A 14,970-nucleotide genomic window follows, 5' to 3' on the forward strand; every position below is an offset into this window, starting at 1 on the left:
TTGTCAATTTGGCGAACAACCCCACCACGACTCTCACCCCACGCGTCACAACTGCCCATCATGCTGTATCTCGTGGGTCTCGGCTTGGCGGACGAAAAGGACATCACTGTCAAGGGCTTGGATATCGTGAAGAAGGCGGAGCGCGTCTACCTCGAGGCGTACACGGCGGTGCTGCTGGTGGAGAAGGATGTGCTTGTGAGTCGAAGATGCGATTGATGGGAGAGGCACTGGGAAACTAATTATCACGGCAGTAGGAAGCTTTCTATGGCCGCGAAGTCATCATAGCCGACCGCGAAATGGTCGAGTCGTCCAGCGACGATATCCTCAAAGATGCTGATAAAGTCGACGTCGCATTCCTCGTCGTAGGCGATCCATTCGGGTATGCTCCGCTATAAATATATATTTCAATCATCTAATACCGAACAGAGCGACCACACATACCGACCTCGTCCTCCGCGCTCGCGAACTCTCTATCCCCACCCGCTCCATCCCCAACGCCAGCATCCTGACCTCGATTGGTACGACCGGTCTGCAACTCTACAACTTTGGGCAAACAGTCTCTATGGTCTTCTTCCTTGACAACTGGAAGCCCGCCTCCTTCTACGACCGCATCAAGGAGAACGTCTCCATCGGCCTACACACGCTCGTCCTCCTCGACATCAAGGTCAAGGAGCAGAGTCTGGAGAACATGGCGCGCGGACGCAAGATCTACGAGCCGCCGCGGTACATGACTGTTGCGCAGTGCGCGCAGCAGATGCTGGAGATTGAGGAGGATGTCAAGCAGGAGGGTGCTTACACCAAGGAGAGTCTGGCTGTGGGTGTTGCGCGGGTTGGTGCTGAGGATGAGAAGATTGTTGCTGGAACATTGGCACAGCTGTGTGAGGCGGATCTGGGGAAGCCGCTGCACAGTCTGGTGCTGCTGGGTCGTCGGACGCACGATCTCGAGAGGGACTTCCTCGAGGAGTTCGCTGTGGATAAGGAGAGCTTTAGGGAGGTGTGGAAGAGGGACTATGAAGGCAAGCAATGAGTAGACCTATGTGTTGTTGGTATTTTAGAAGGTGGCCTCATATCAAATATTTCATACGAACGACCCCCTGAATGCATGACATCGCACCTCTCACATAACATTACAACCCGCACTGCTCCACACAGTAGGCCTATCCCCCTTCTTCATCACTATATGCCTCGGTATCCCGCGTACCACAGGTATCATGACAGGCTCGGTGCAGTTCTGACCGCTATCTTTGGCTTTTTGGCATTGATGGAAGTCTTCGTCTACGCAGGGTATGTCTTTGTTGGGGCCAGGGCCGTAGGCTTCTCGTCTACGGATAAGGTAGTAGGTGTGGAATGATGTGCACATTTTGTTTGTTGGGGGTGTCTTTCTTAGGAGGGTTTTGGTGATGATAGGGAATTGAGAGAGGAAAGTGGCGCTGCGAGGTGGTTGGATGTGTGCAGTTCTCGTATGCGAGTGGTTTGTAGACGTATACGATGTGTTGGCAGATCATTCCAACGGAAGTTGAGAGAATCAGTGTGTATGATACTGAGACTGACAGGCGAAGCTGGACATTGTGTGCATAGCCATAGTTGCCTCTACTCGATCCTGTATTCTGTCCATGTTTGCGCTGTTCGCTCGCGAATCCTGACCACATGTCGTATACATGTGTTGTCTTCTTCCCTTTCCGCCATTTCAGTTCTCCATGTATTCGGCATGTTATCGTCTTTGTATCTATATCCCATCTTCAAAGACTCTCTTCATCGTTGCGATACACTTTTCCAACTCCTGCTCTTGTAACGGGTGAAGGCCCAAGCAGAGCCTGAACCGATGCTCCGGAAATGGCTCGTGTGAAGGGAACATTCTGATACTTCCAGACCACTTCCAGTCTCCTTGTATGACTGTTTTTGGGTCTACATGCGCGAGCGCCGTTGTTCTTAATAGTATGTTCCGCCACCATCCAACATCGCTCATCTTACTGATAAGAGTCCTATCTTTTCGGGCATGAACCGCAAGTGCCACGATCTTGCGTATGATCCAACAGCTACAAGTATGTATACTTTTCTTCTCCATAAGCGAAGGCCAGATCATCCGGATGGTAAAGGCGTAATATTCTTCGCAGATACGAGCGATCAAACGCCAACGTTTGTCTGCAATGAACTCGCGTACAAGGAGGGGACGGTGTTCCCATACGGTCATCTCTCGGAGATAACTATGCAGGGTCATGGGAACTTCTTCGAGGAAGTTCAATAGGTCAAGTGGACCGCATGCAAACACTAGATCATTGCGACATACAACGATGTTCTTGGTCTCTTCTTCCAGTTGCCGGCAAACATGTCTGAGCTGGTTGATCTCCATGGCGGTTTCGAGGCCTTTTTCGAGCTGTGCTGCATACCAATCTTGCTCGCGTTCTTTTTTGGAAGGTCTCTTTTCCATGACAGGGACCGCGTAGAAGCGGAATATTCTGGAGTTGTTGGGTGGTTCTTCGCGACATAGCACACCTTTTGGGTTTGTGAGAGTGTACTCGTAGACTATATTTCTGAGCTCGGCAGGGAGTCGGAAGAAATGGCAAGTGCCATCCGGGGAAGGTTGGTTTGGATCCATGATGTCTTTGCCGCGGTTCGGAGTGGTGGGTATAATTGCGTTGGGTCGAGAAGTCGATCTTTTGGGACATGGGGATATTGAGATGTTCGATGATGCGATGTCTTTAGACGCGTGCACTGTATTTCTATATCGCCCTGCACTTTACTTATATGGCTGAGTGGCCGTCCTTCGGCTGCCGTCTATTGGTACCTTGGTACTGCGTTAGTGGATCTAGATAGCGATGAACCACCTACAACTTCTGCATTTTGAATGATATCTATCAGAAACTAGATTTTTGGGTCGGAAAACCTGCTCCCTCCCAATACCAGACAGTGGTGGTCTTGCAGTTATGTTGTCTTGCAATGCTGATCGCGCAACCAAAAATCCATAAGTACATCGTACAAGACGTCGCCCGTCGAACGGCACCGGTGATGTCCGATTCAAATATGATGCCCAAGCTTTGAGCGACGAAATAATAGTTGGAGATTTAGAGTAGTGTCGGCACCTGGGCAGGCTAGAAGGCTAACCGTAGCGTTACTGCGACCCTTAGCCTGATACTAAGCGACATGTAGGTCTGAGAATGTCTCCACGAGCATCATTTAAACACTGTACGATGGGCGGAGTTGATGCAGATGGTAGCTGCCTGGGCATCTGCCCGGGTGAAGGTAGAAGTTGCGAGGTCGAGCCATTGACAGGTAAGAGCGTCTGACGTCACAGCACAGTCATTCATCGGCCGAGGCAACCACAAAGCATCACGATGATCTGTACAATCTGATCGGCCCGCTTCCATTCTTCCGCTTGCAGCAGTCCTCACAAAGATCCAATCATTCCGGACTAGCGCACTGACAATGTCCAAACCTACCGGCGCCACAGCAGATTCCGGCTCGCCCGGAAAGAGGCTACTTCAGGATGTCATCAATACAACGTCCACTCGCCCGTCTTTACCGTTGGATAAAGATAGCGGTACTGAACTATACCGACAACACAGTCGCAAGGAAGAGAACATGCAGAATCCAAAGATGAAGAGGGTCGCATCAAGACCGCAGACCTCCAGCTCAAGACGCTCGGCAAACGGCTACATGCCCATAGAAGACTATGGGCTGATTGGAAATATGAGAACATGCGCCATGGTCGCAACAGACGGAGGAATCGGTATGTAAATTCTGCGAACCGTATGTCAAACACATACTGACTTGGAACGCCTACTCCAGATTACATGTGTTGGCCCTACTTCGACTCCCCGTCTGTCTTCTGTCGCATTCTGGACAAGGAAAAGGGCGGTCACTTCAGCATAGGGCCCATCGGCGACGATACATGTACGACTAAACAGCAGTATCTACCTGCGAGCAATATTCTCCAAACACGCTACCTGAAGGAGGAGGGTGTCATGAACGTCGTGGACTTCTTTCCTAGACCGAATGACAAGAACTGGGACGAAAAGTATCACGCGAACGTACTCGCGAGCAACCATACAGGAAGCGTACCAGAACGTCCCGATCTGAAGAAGTGGCTAGTCAGGCGGGTAGAATGTATGCGGGGCAAAGTTGACGTGTGCGTCGAGGTCTTCCCTGCTTTCAACTACGCGCAGGACAAGCATACGACCGAGATTGTCGATATGGGCAAGACTGGTCAAGGACGTTGCCTGCAACGTGTCATCTTCAAATCAAAAGACCTCTCCCTGGAGCTCAACGCAACGATCGATTGTGGGGATGAACCCGACGGCGTTTGCCCAAGAGTGGTTTTTGAGAAGTCACCGGAGCTACAAGACCTGGGCGATGGTGTCACGGCCGCTTTCACTTTAAACGAAGGTCAAGCCGTATCCTTCATACTGCGCGACGCGGAAGACCACAGCCCAGACGTAATTGAGACTGAACAAGTTCAAGAGCTGCAGACCAACACCCAAATGTACTGGGTCAGGTGGATAGAGCAGAGCAAGTATAAAGGCCGATGGGAAGAGGTGGTTACGCGGAGTCTGCTGATTCTCAAGATGCTAACCTTCGAGCCAAGCGGAGCAATCGTTGCTGCACCGACTTTCTCTCTGCCCGAGGACTTTGGTGGATCGCGAAACTGGGACTACCGCTACTCCTGGGTGCGCGATGCGTCGTTCACCATCTACACCTTTCTCCGGATGGGTATTAGCCATGAAGCTGAAGCCTACATAAGCTACATCTTCCAACGTGTCAAAGAGGCCAAAGCGCGGCAAGGAGCTTTGCCAATCATGATGACCATCTGGGGCGGCACAGACATACCAGAGCTCGAACTACCCCACTTGGAGGGATACAGGGCTAGCCAACCGGTCCGGATCGGCAATGGCGCGGCTTTCCATGTACAGCTTGACATTTACGGGGAGTTGATGGATGGCATCTACCTCGTTAATAGGTTCTCGCGTCCCATCTCATATGATCAGTGGCTCCTTGTCCGAGAGATCGCGGACTACGTATGTACTGTCTGGAAAGAGCCCGACATGTCGATCTGGGAAGTCCGCGGTAAGAAGCAGAACTTTGTATACAGCAAGATGATGCTGTGGGTAGCCCTGGATCGGGCATTGCGCCTGGCAGACAAGAGGAGCTTTCCATGTCCGCATCGAGCCGAGTGGTACAGGGTCCGCGATGAGATCTACGAGGAAGTCATGGAGAAGGGCTACAACACCGACTTGGAGTGCTTCATCCAGAGCTACGAGTCGAATGATATCCTGGATTCGGCGGTCTTGATTGCGCCTCTGGTCTTCTTCATATCTCCGACTGATCCGCGCTTCCTCAAGACTCTCGACCGCATACTCAAGGCTCCTGAGAAGGGCGGGCTGACGAGTACCGGTTTGGTGTACAGGTACAATCACGCCCTGAGCGACGATGGCGTGGGTGGGCAAGAAGGCGCTTTTAGCATGTGCACGTTTTGGCTCGTCGAGGCGTTGACAAGGGTAAGCGGTCTGCGTTGCAACCCAGAGTTTTGCTTTTTACTGACATCACAGGCTGGCGCGTACAACGAGAAGTACCTGTTACAGGCGGTAACTATCTTCGAAAACATGCTAAGTTTCGGAAATCATTTGCACATCTTCTCGGAGGAGATTGCGCGCTCGGGGGAGCAGTTGGGCAACACACCACAGGCGTTCAGCCACCTGGCGGTGATTTCAGCGGCATTCAACCTGGACAAGACGTTGACTTTGCGACGCAAGTAGAGTGGCATGGAGGGTGGTAGCGATAGATGGCAATGCAAACCAGACGCTGAAACGTGCATGCATGTTCTAGATGGGCGCGCTAATCTAACGCACAGGGACGATCAGCAGCTAGCACGTCATGGCTTGCATCGTTCCACAGCCGGAAATCGATCTAATGTCGCTAGCTGGAGGATGCCGTACTCTTGGAAGGAATGTGTGGCGCCGGCTACCAACCGCCCCTGGCGCACTGACTGGGCAATCTCCCAGGCTGAGCCGCGCAACTTTCAAGGCTTTCCTGCCCTTTGCACCTCTGGACAACGCACCCCAACCCATCGCCAGCGGGCCATGACATAGCACCCCCATAATATCTTCCTTCACTCTCTATAATTCTACATTCGCTCTCTTGTCGGTCTCTCTTTCGCGTCGTCCACGTACCACACCCGTGCCGTCATCATCAACTGCCCACCTACGCGTCGCAATCCGCACTTCACTCCCACCACCCGCCATCATGTCGCTTTCATCCACCTCCTCCTCTTCCTCCTCCTACAGCGTAACGAACCTTTCAGTTATTGATGAAAAGCTCGAGATGCCACCTCCGCCCACAGAACTCCTTGTCAGAGACTTCGGTTGGCCATCGGTTTCTCCGCGCTACCGCGGCGACCACACGCAAGAAAGCAACCCCGACTGGGAGCATGACCCGCTTGATTGCGAAAAGGCCAAGGCAGAGGCCTTTGAGAAGATGGAGCGAAGCTACGCGCTCTACATGGCCAATCTTGAAAAGAAGCCGCCTGTGCAGAAGAAGAAGGCCACCTGGGCTCGCTTCCTACCTTGGGTGCGTGTCTAACGCACTCTATCGACTGCCCGTCGCCTACACCACAATGGCCAAACATGACCATTGAAGGCTTCGCAGAGAGGCGCGGTCGCTGCGACACAAACCTCGCAGCGCCTATCCACGACGTCGCCTCCAAAAATTGGATACGCACCCGCCCGCCACAAACAATTTTCAAAAGATACCCATTGTTACGAAAGAAAAAGAGATACAACATCGATACCACCAGATTGGGGACAGGAAGGAAGCAATGCCGGTGCACACCCCGGCCCACGCATGATTCGGAGGCAGCTCGGAGTCTAGATCCGGCCTGCCGAGCCATGAGTGACGGGGGAAGGTGCGGGGCTGTCTTCCACCTTGCGCCCTACACTGGAAGAAGCAATCTTTGATACGCGTTTTCTTGTTCCCTTTGTTGCCCAAAAGCCTTGCGCTTCGCTCTACGATCTCGTTAGCATATACCCTTTTTGTATACCCAGTTTAGATTTTTTATTTGTTACGCCCGATCGAGATAATACTACTAATACATCAACGATTCTTCTTTACCTATCTGGTACGTGGTGCATGTCATCTCGGGGTTCGCATTGCGCCGCGGGGTTATTATCACCTCGACTATCGGGAATGATCACCCTCACTCCACTGTCATGCAGCGGTAGACCATTCCCGACCGTTGCACGCGGTAGATATATCTACATGGCTCCACTACACGACGTGTCGGAAATTTTGCTCAATTTATTCTCCGTCGCTATTGCCTGGTTTCCCTTTGCTCTTTCCCCTTCAGCATTGACGCGCAGGTGACATTCACGCTCCCGTCACACAACTCCACTCGAAACATACCCAGCATATCCTCCATACCTTAACTACACCCATCATGGGTTCAATGCCAGAGAAGAAGACCATGCGTGCGCAACAGTACGATGCGCGGGACAACAAGCTCCACCTCAACGAAATACCCATCCCGACGCCGCGCGAACATGAGATTCTGGTCAAGATGGGTAGCGCATCCCTCTGCCACACGGATGCCATGCTCTTCGAGCCCAATGACCAAGGTCTGATTCTGGGCAAGAACCCCGTCACCATCGGCCACGAAGGAACCGGCAGAGTAGTATCAACCGGCTCGGGAGAGTTAGCCCGAACGTTCAAAGAAGGTGACCCGGTCGGCTTCCTCTGCGCAGTCGACTGCTGCTTCGTATGCTACGCCTGCAAGAACGTACATAATGCGTGGTGCGCAACAGGCGAGACCAAGATACAAGGGTTCAGCGCCGACGGCTATTTCGCCGAATACGCGGTCGTAGATGCTAGGGAAGCCATCATCCTCCCTGAGAACCGTCAGTCATATCTGATCTAGAACCAGAATACTAACCGCAGGCTAACATACCTCAACAGTCGATCCCAAGGCCTCAGCACCCCTCTTCTGCGCAGGCGTAACAGCCTACCACGGCATCGCCGACTGCCAACTACCCGCCGGCTCCTGGCTCGCCGTCATCGGATGCGGCGGCCTAGGCCACATGGGCATTCAATACGCCAAAGCCATGGGCCACAACGTCATCGCCATCGACATCACCGACGACGCAATAGAAGAAGCGCGCATCTGCGGCGCGGACTATACTTTCAACTCCATGGCCGACAAGGACTGGAAGAAGAAGATTGTAGAGCTTACAAAAGGTGGTGTACACGCGGCTGTGAACTTCACGGCGAGCAAGAAGAGTTATGATGATTGTCCCGCCATTGTCAAGGCGGGGCAGGGGATTATTATGGTGGTGGGGATTCCGCAGCAGCCGTTGGAGTTTAATGGGTTGGATATTGCGTTGGGGAGATATCAGGTTAAGGGGTCGAGTAACGGGAGTAAGTTCACTTTTCGTTTTTGTGAACGATGAAGTGGAGATACTGACTATTGTGTGCAGCTTGCTACAATATGAGAGAGGCAGTGGAGTTCTCGGCGAAGCACAACATCACGCCGCATATGACGACGTTTGAGCTGGAGGAGGTGCCGAAGATGGTGGAGCTGATGAATGCGCATAAGGCCAAGGGACGGATGGGCGTGGTGTTTGACTGAAGGCGTTGGCCGTATGAGTGGGAGGCGCAAAATCTACCAAGTTACAAGCGATGTAAGGTGGAAGGCTACTCATCCAAGTTCATCAAAATACACTCATGGCGGTTCAGGGCCGGTTTTTGAAGACTCCGATCCCACACCTTCGACTATAAAGTCTTCTGCTATGGTACCTCTCTCTTCTCCTCACTCACTTACTTTCTGCTCAAACACCAAAAACTTTTGCGAGAGTAACCCATGGCGTCTGGCCTTTCTGTCTCCTCTTTTTCCAAAATTCGCTTGCACGGCCTCATGTCTACTTCAAAACGCAAACTTCACTTTATATGTTCCTGAGTTTGGAGTACTGTGGTTATAAACCACTGTATCATTATCTCATGTTGAAGTCTGCACGAAAACAAAAACTATATAGGCAGACATCTTATGTGCTGCGCTTCTTCGGTGTGTGAGCTTCACACGCCAAAACCAACGGACTCACTTACCAATTGGACTTGAGCAGGGCTCAAAAGAATGCCAGGGATTAACCGTGTTTGCGCGAAAAAGAGTCATTTAGCAGATACATAAAGAGGCCACTCTCACTTCTCTAATCTAAAAACCGAGGCAACAATGGAATTTTCCAAAAGACACTTTGAAAATCGTGATGTTTGGCCTCCTGTCCGCTCCGTAGTCATCGCGGTGGACTATAAATCAGCCTCTACTCTGGTTTCTTTCCTTGTCTTCTTCAACAACATTTACCTACAGTCTTTTTCCAAAAACTTCGTTGACACCGCCCATGTGCCTGGTTTCGCTCTTCTTCCAAAAATATGAACAGTAGCTTACGATGAACGGAGCAGGAGATGGCGCAACTCAAATGTCTCTCCCTCTTCTTGTTTCTGACTCTTGACTCTCAAAACTTGTGTCCAACTCTGAAAGCATTATTTAACTGGGACATGGAGAATGGTCTCTGCGGTAATAAAATCTGCTCGAGATCTGGTCATGGCTTGAAAAGACTGGTTGTGGGATAACGCGAGATCCTAGCTGTGGAAGTACTCAAAAGAAAACCACGTCTGGAACATGAGAACTGTGCCCCGGGGTCATGCTATCACCCATGCTCGGTCTGGGCCAAGAGTCGGTGCACGAGCCCGGCAAGAAGTGCTTGAATACTTCTCTCCTTCGACATCTCTCTTTGCTTTTCGCTCCACACCACTTTGCATATTTACCTAAAACGTGCGTAGTAACCATCCATGTGCTCCTGCCCTCTTCTTCTCCAAGCCATCAATACCAAAATCGATGGACCGACCCAGAAACGGATCAAAACAAATCGCAAAGACCACGATGAGTTCTTCCCCGTTTCTTCCGCCAACATCTCTCGCTTCCAAACAACATGAACAGAAACGCATATTGGGAAAGCACTTGGAACAAGACACAGAGTCACTGTATACATGTTCCTGAGTGCGGAAATTGAAACTTTGCAAGATACACCTGATGGGGCTGTAGCCTTCTTTGGCCAGTCTAGAAACTGGGAGCAGTTGAACATAAATACTCGCCCTCCTCGGCTGTCCTCTCTCCTTCATACTACACACTTTCCGAGATTCACCAGAACCCCGAGTGCCTGCAGCCATGGCTTTCTGTTCTCTCTTTTTCCAAAACAGCAGACGCTTTTGTTCATGACCCAGCTGAGAAGTGAACAACGATATATCAAAACTTCTTACCTGGTTCTTCTCTGAGCTATCTTCTCATGACTCGTCACTCTTCAAACACCGAACAGTATAATGACACGTTCCATGTTTGGGTTCTGGTGTACCAAAAACATTGGCTGAAGCTTTCATGTCTTCGAGGCAAAGGCAGGGACTCAAAACGGGCCGAGAGAGGTTATATGGAGATTGTGCTGTGTTGATTGCGCAATACGACATCAAAATCCTCTAATCACCTGCCGATGAGCAGACTCGAGAGGAGCGGGCTATATAAACACCATTTCCTCCTTCTCTGACACTCCATCACACCTCCTCTATCTCTTTTCTAAAAAACATCCTGGGTGCTTTCAATGTGTTGGTATCTATCCTCTTTCCAAAAATAGTTCGTCAAGCCGTACATGCAGGTAGCTTCGAATGCAAAAGTTATCGTGCGGCAGTTCATAAACCAAGATCCTTTCTTCCAAAACCAATATCTGTCTGCTCGATGAATCAGCCTCGCAGTTCCCAGGTTAACCAGCTTCTATTAGAAACCCCTCTAAAATAGGTGTCCACATATGTCATGTCTTCTGCAGGAGAAATCGCACTTCCTCCATCACCAAGACCTTTCCCTGTCCGAAACACCTTCAGCTTCACAACATGTCCGTCCTTGAGGAATACCATCTACATATAAAACCCCTCTCCTCCGCCGGTCTTCTTTCTTTATATACCACCTTCCAATTCTTCATTTACCAAAATCAAAATGGAACCATTTCTATGGAGTCTGCCTCCTCTTTCTCCCCCAATGTAAAAAAAGGGTACAACAAATGATCTGGCCAGAACACCATAGCCGCCCAGTTCATGTTTGTCGGTCTCAAACACCGATGATCTAGTTGCACGGTGGTGGCTCTGCGCGAAGGAAACTATTATAAATGCGCATTGGACTTGCGAAGACTCTACGTCCTTTTCTTTAATACCTCCGTTGCTTCGAACCAAAATAAATGGTTGTTCTGGCCATGTGTGTGCTGCTCTGAGAACTGAACCATAAACAGTAGTTCACTGCCTCTTCACTACACCAAAACGACTGCGTTTCGCGATATCAAAAGCCTTAGGTTGTTTGGACATGACTGTAGTTGCCTTGCTGGTTTTTTCAAAAAAAAACAACAACACAGATTTCGCGATGTTGTAGTCAAAAGACTTCCACATCGCTTGCATGTTCCCTGCTGAAGAATATACTTCAAACCCTCATGGAGAAGAGAGTTGTGGACAGTCCTTATTAAACCCAAACCTACATGTGATCGATGCATGTGTGGTGGTTTTGGGACGTGTTCCGATAGCAATCCAAATACTGAGCGATACCCGCAAATGGGTGCTGTGGAGACGACGTGCCTGGACATCATTGAGGAGATGGTGGTGATGATGATCATTACTCTTATTTTGTCATTGTTCTTGCTCTTCATCGTAAGGCTATAGCCAAGCACATAGCCTGCTACCAGTACACTCCACACTGCATCCTCCATCCTCCACGTGTCTTGATGCGAATATCGTACACCACCCCATTCCATTCTTCCTCTGCACCACCAGCCTCGTTGTCCCTTAAACAATAGTCTCCAACTCCCTCGCATACCCCAGCGTATTCTCAATAACCTGATCACTCGTAACCAAAATATCCCTGTTCAGATACTCGTCCTCCTGCTGGGGGAAGTATATCCTGCCGTCCTTGACAACCCAACCGCTCTCCTTCGCAAAGTTGACGACGCTGCCTTCCGAGTCGAGGAAGAGGAGGGATTTGGCGTCGGAGATGGGGATGGAGGGGTATGCGCGCTCGGAGCAGGAAGCGATTTCCTTGCGGATGGTTCCGATGAGGATCTACGACGTGTTAGCAGATAGTCCGGTCTGACTTATGAAGGATATGGTGTGTTTGGTGGTAACTACAATAATGACGTACCTCAGTAAACAGCGCAAACTCCTCGCCAGGCACCCTCTCACTCTTCGTCTCAACCCACACCTTATCGTAGCTCCCCTCCATAAGCGCCTGCTCCAGACGAATCGGATACTGGATAAACGGATCAGCCTCTAGCTTCGCGCTCGCCTGGGCGGCCGCCACCTCGAGCGTCTCGAGCAGCGTGTGGAAACCCGCGTAGTCGCCCTCGCTCAGCAGCAGCAACAGGTACAGCCCCGTGACCTTGCTCGATTGGCTACCATCCTTGGGAAGTGTGGACTCTGGCAAAGAGTAGAAGGGTTGCAGCTGCTGGAAGTAGCGGGTAAAGGACTCGGTGTCTTTGAGGCGGATGGAGATGATGGCGCCGAGTTCGAGCGTCTCACGCGCGAGCTGCAGGTGTTTCCGCGGGGACTTCTCTTGTGGGATCAGGGCGTTGAGGTTGAGGAGGGCGATCTTGGCTTTGCTCAGTAATGAGGTGGATTGCTGGTAGTTGTGCGACTTGAGCGTCTGGTGGAGCTGCTGGAGCACGCTGGAGAGTTCCTTTTCGGCCATGGTGTGCGGTGTCTCGCTTTTGGTGGTGGTTGTAGATGATGGGGAGGGTGAGCGCGGGGATTGGGCGGGTTGATGGCGTGGTCGGGTTGGGGTGTTTGTTGCGGCGAGTGGAAGCTTCGGTGGTTTACGTCGGGGGACCGTCGGCGTCGGAGGTGCTGGCCTTAGCGTGGGCTGCGTACTCACCGACCGCCACGGCGCGTCATAACCCTCAAACGTCCTATAACGAATATATGCCATAGTTTTCACTTGCTGTCAAATACGCTGAACATATCCATGAGCGCAAACAGTACGATTTAAACACTTTTCAAGATATAAGCCTGACATCCCACGCGTGCCAGGCACCAACACACGCAGATGACCTAGCCGGTCACATTGTCCCAGCGTGGGAATATCACTATTGGCAACTGGTATGCTTTGGTATTGGTCTACTTCTGTTTGCGATACTGCAGCTGACATTCCTTCTTGCACGTTTTAGAGTCTGCCTTGCATGACCGATTGGGTAGTCAGCACGCCACGCCTTACCTTGTGCTACCGTAGAGATTACTTGTGTGAAAATCTTCTACCCAGAGTACCGTATCGGGGCATATAGACATGTCCATGGCCTGACCGGTTCGTAGTTCCAACACATCTCACCACCGTCAGACAGAATATTGTCAAATCATGTCCCTTCGGCTTATCTTCTTCTCCCAAACTTTCCCTTTCCACCTCCACCAGTCGCTGCCTTGCCCTTGATGTTGAGTCTCCGATAATTGGCATTTGCCGTAGCCTTGATCTTTCGGGCCGCCGTCTTCAGGACGCCTTCTTTGACCGGCTTCTCCTTTGCTTGCTCTGGTTTCTTTGCTGGCACTTTCCGTCTCCTCGGGGTATGTGAAGCGTCACTCGCGTAGTCGGAGTCTCCATCCAGATCAGAACCAAACTCGTCTGCTATGTCTGCTGGTACTTGTGTTTCAGGGACGGCTGCTTGCTCCTCGTCTAATTCGTCATGTGTCTGTACGGCTGGTATTGGTTTGGGCTTTACGACGTTCGGACGCACTGAGAACTTGTTAGTCTTGTAGCCCGTTCGATGGAAACGGCACATCTTACTTATCACTCGCCGTGTCTGCCTCTTCAAGCCCTTCTTCTTCCAAGCCTTTCGCGGCTTGCCGTCACGACCAAGTTGTGGCTCTTCCTCGCTGTCTTCATCAGACTCAAGGCCTCGGTCCGGGCCTAGGGGCATTGCCGCCTGGCTATCTTCGATCAAGATCTGCGGCGCTTTAGACTTCTTGGGTACGGTGATGCCTTGTTCCTCCATTTCCAATTCGCGCATAATATCCGCCTCTTTGTCAAGTTGGTCCTCCTCGTCTTTCCTCATGGCTTGTATCATAGAGCTCAGACTGCGCCCAAGGCCACGGCGCATCCAAGGCGCTGGCCGCGATATGGGTTCCTCCTCCTCTTCGCCAATAGCGCTCAGAACATTGTCTCTCTTCAGGAAAGCAGGTGTAGCTAGGCCTCTGGTTGTAGATGACGGTGTACCCTGCTCGTCTAACCTCCTCTTCTTTGGTGTGACGAACTGATTCAGGAGGAATCGCTTCCCGGCCGACAGCGGGGTCCGCTCCCCCCGTGCTCTTGACTCCAGCGACGTCTCGCTTGCTGCGTCTTGTAGTCTCCTACTCGGTGTTTGTGGTACATTTAGTCCTACATCTCCTAGTACAGTCCTCGGTCTGCTCGGGGTGCCTTGCGCGAACGGGAGCTGGTCGAAGAGACCTAGCACTATGCCATCGCGCTGAGGCGTGGGTCCTATGACGGAAGGTCCTTGTGGAGAGAGCAGCTCGGCTGCGTAATCCACGTTCTCTAGTGTATCTTCATCCTCCCTCTTCCTCTTCATCGGCGTGGACAGATTGGGTTTGGGCGCGGCTTTTGGTGTGCGTTGGACATCGAGGCTCGCTTTTCGGCTTGGGGCGCGCTTCGAGGGGGTCTGCGGCGCGGCTTTGCTGGATAATCGTACTCGTAGCTTGTTGTATTCCTTGTACATTTGTGCTGCACATGTTTAGCAGGACACCAGTGCTACTGGTGTCGCTCTATACGTACAGATCTCGGCATTGGCCTTGATATCATCGCGTCCCGCCTTCCGACCATTGTTTTCGGTGGCGAACTTCTTTTCCCATACCTTCAGTTCCTGTCGTAGCACAGTGCAGCGCTGTTCAATCTCGTCGTTACTCATGTCGTCTTGTGTGGGGTAGGAATGC

General features: G+C 51.4%; 7 protein-coding genes across 7 annotated transcripts; 4 read left to right on the forward strand and 3 right to left on the reverse strand.

The window, feature by feature from the left end:
• Nucleotides 1-60: 60 nt before the first annotated feature.
• Nucleotides 61-1,027, forward strand: DPH5 (diphthine synthase; the record flags this gene model as incomplete). Its single annotated transcript, XM_051446943.1, has 3 exons — nucleotides 61-195; nucleotides 255-379; nucleotides 427-1,027. The coding sequence occupies 3 exons, from the start codon at nucleotides 61-63 to the stop codon at nucleotides 1,025-1,027; spliced, it is 861 nt and encodes a 286-aa protein (XP_051301428.1).
• A 1,211-nt stretch (nucleotides 1,028-2,238) lies between these two features.
• On the reverse strand, nucleotides 2,239-2,596 carry J4E86_006415 (uncharacterized protein; the record flags this gene model as incomplete). Its single annotated transcript, XM_051446944.1, is given in 2 exon segments — nucleotides 2,239-2,268; nucleotides 2,288-2,596. The coding sequence occupies 2 exon segments, from the start codon at nucleotides 2,594-2,596 to the stop codon at nucleotides 2,239-2,241; spliced, it is 339 nt and encodes a 112-aa protein (XP_051301429.1).
• Nucleotides 2,597-3,423: 827 nt separating this feature from the next.
• Nucleotides 3,424-5,750, forward strand: J4E86_006416 (uncharacterized protein; the record flags this gene model as incomplete). Its single annotated transcript, XM_051446945.1, has 3 exons — nucleotides 3,424-3,727; nucleotides 3,787-5,492; nucleotides 5,544-5,750. The coding sequence occupies 3 exons, from the start codon at nucleotides 3,424-3,426 to the stop codon at nucleotides 5,748-5,750; spliced, it is 2,217 nt and encodes a 738-aa protein (XP_051301430.1).
• Nucleotides 5,751-6,237: 487 nt separating this feature from the next.
• Nucleotides 6,238-6,573, forward strand: J4E86_006417 (uncharacterized protein; the record flags this gene model as incomplete). The annotated part of the gene is made up of 1 exon (XM_051446946.1): nucleotides 6,238-6,573. One exon carries the CDS (start codon nucleotides 6,238-6,240, stop codon nucleotides 6,571-6,573), a length of 336 nt encoding a protein of 111 aa, XP_051301431.1.
• An 853-nt stretch (nucleotides 6,574-7,426) lies between these two features.
• On the forward strand, nucleotides 7,427-8,611 carry J4E86_006418 (uncharacterized protein; the record flags this gene model as incomplete). Its single annotated transcript, XM_051446947.1, has 3 exons — nucleotides 7,427-7,883; nucleotides 7,942-8,400; nucleotides 8,460-8,611. 3 exons carry the CDS (start codon nucleotides 7,427-7,429, stop codon nucleotides 8,609-8,611), a joined length of 1,068 nt encoding a protein of 355 aa, XP_051301432.1.
• Nucleotides 8,612-11,847: 3,236 nt separating this feature from the next.
• On the reverse strand, nucleotides 11,848-12,745 carry J4E86_006419 (uncharacterized protein; the record flags this gene model as incomplete). The annotated part of the gene is made up of 2 exons (XM_051446948.1): nucleotides 11,848-12,120; nucleotides 12,200-12,745. The coding sequence occupies 2 exons, from the start codon at nucleotides 12,743-12,745 to the stop codon at nucleotides 11,848-11,850; spliced, it is 819 nt and encodes a 272-aa protein (XP_051301433.1).
• A 673-nt stretch (nucleotides 12,746-13,418) lies between these two features.
• Nucleotides 13,419-14,945, reverse strand: SLD2 (DNA replication regulator sld2; the record flags this gene model as incomplete). The annotated part of the gene is made up of 3 exons (XM_051446949.1): nucleotides 13,419-13,777; nucleotides 13,829-14,761; nucleotides 14,813-14,945. 3 exons carry the CDS (start codon nucleotides 14,943-14,945, stop codon nucleotides 13,419-13,421), a joined length of 1,425 nt encoding a protein of 474 aa, XP_051301434.1.
• Nucleotides 14,946-14,970: the final 25 nt, after the last annotated feature.

The sequence above is a fragment of the Alternaria arbusti genome (genome assembly GCF_024043155.1).
Source record: "Alternaria arbusti strain BMP 1465 chromosome Unknown scaffold_8, whole genome shotgun sequence".
In the NCBI taxonomy this organism is placed as follows: Eukaryota; Fungi; Ascomycota; class Dothideomycetes; order Pleosporales; family Pleosporaceae; genus Alternaria; species Alternaria arbusti.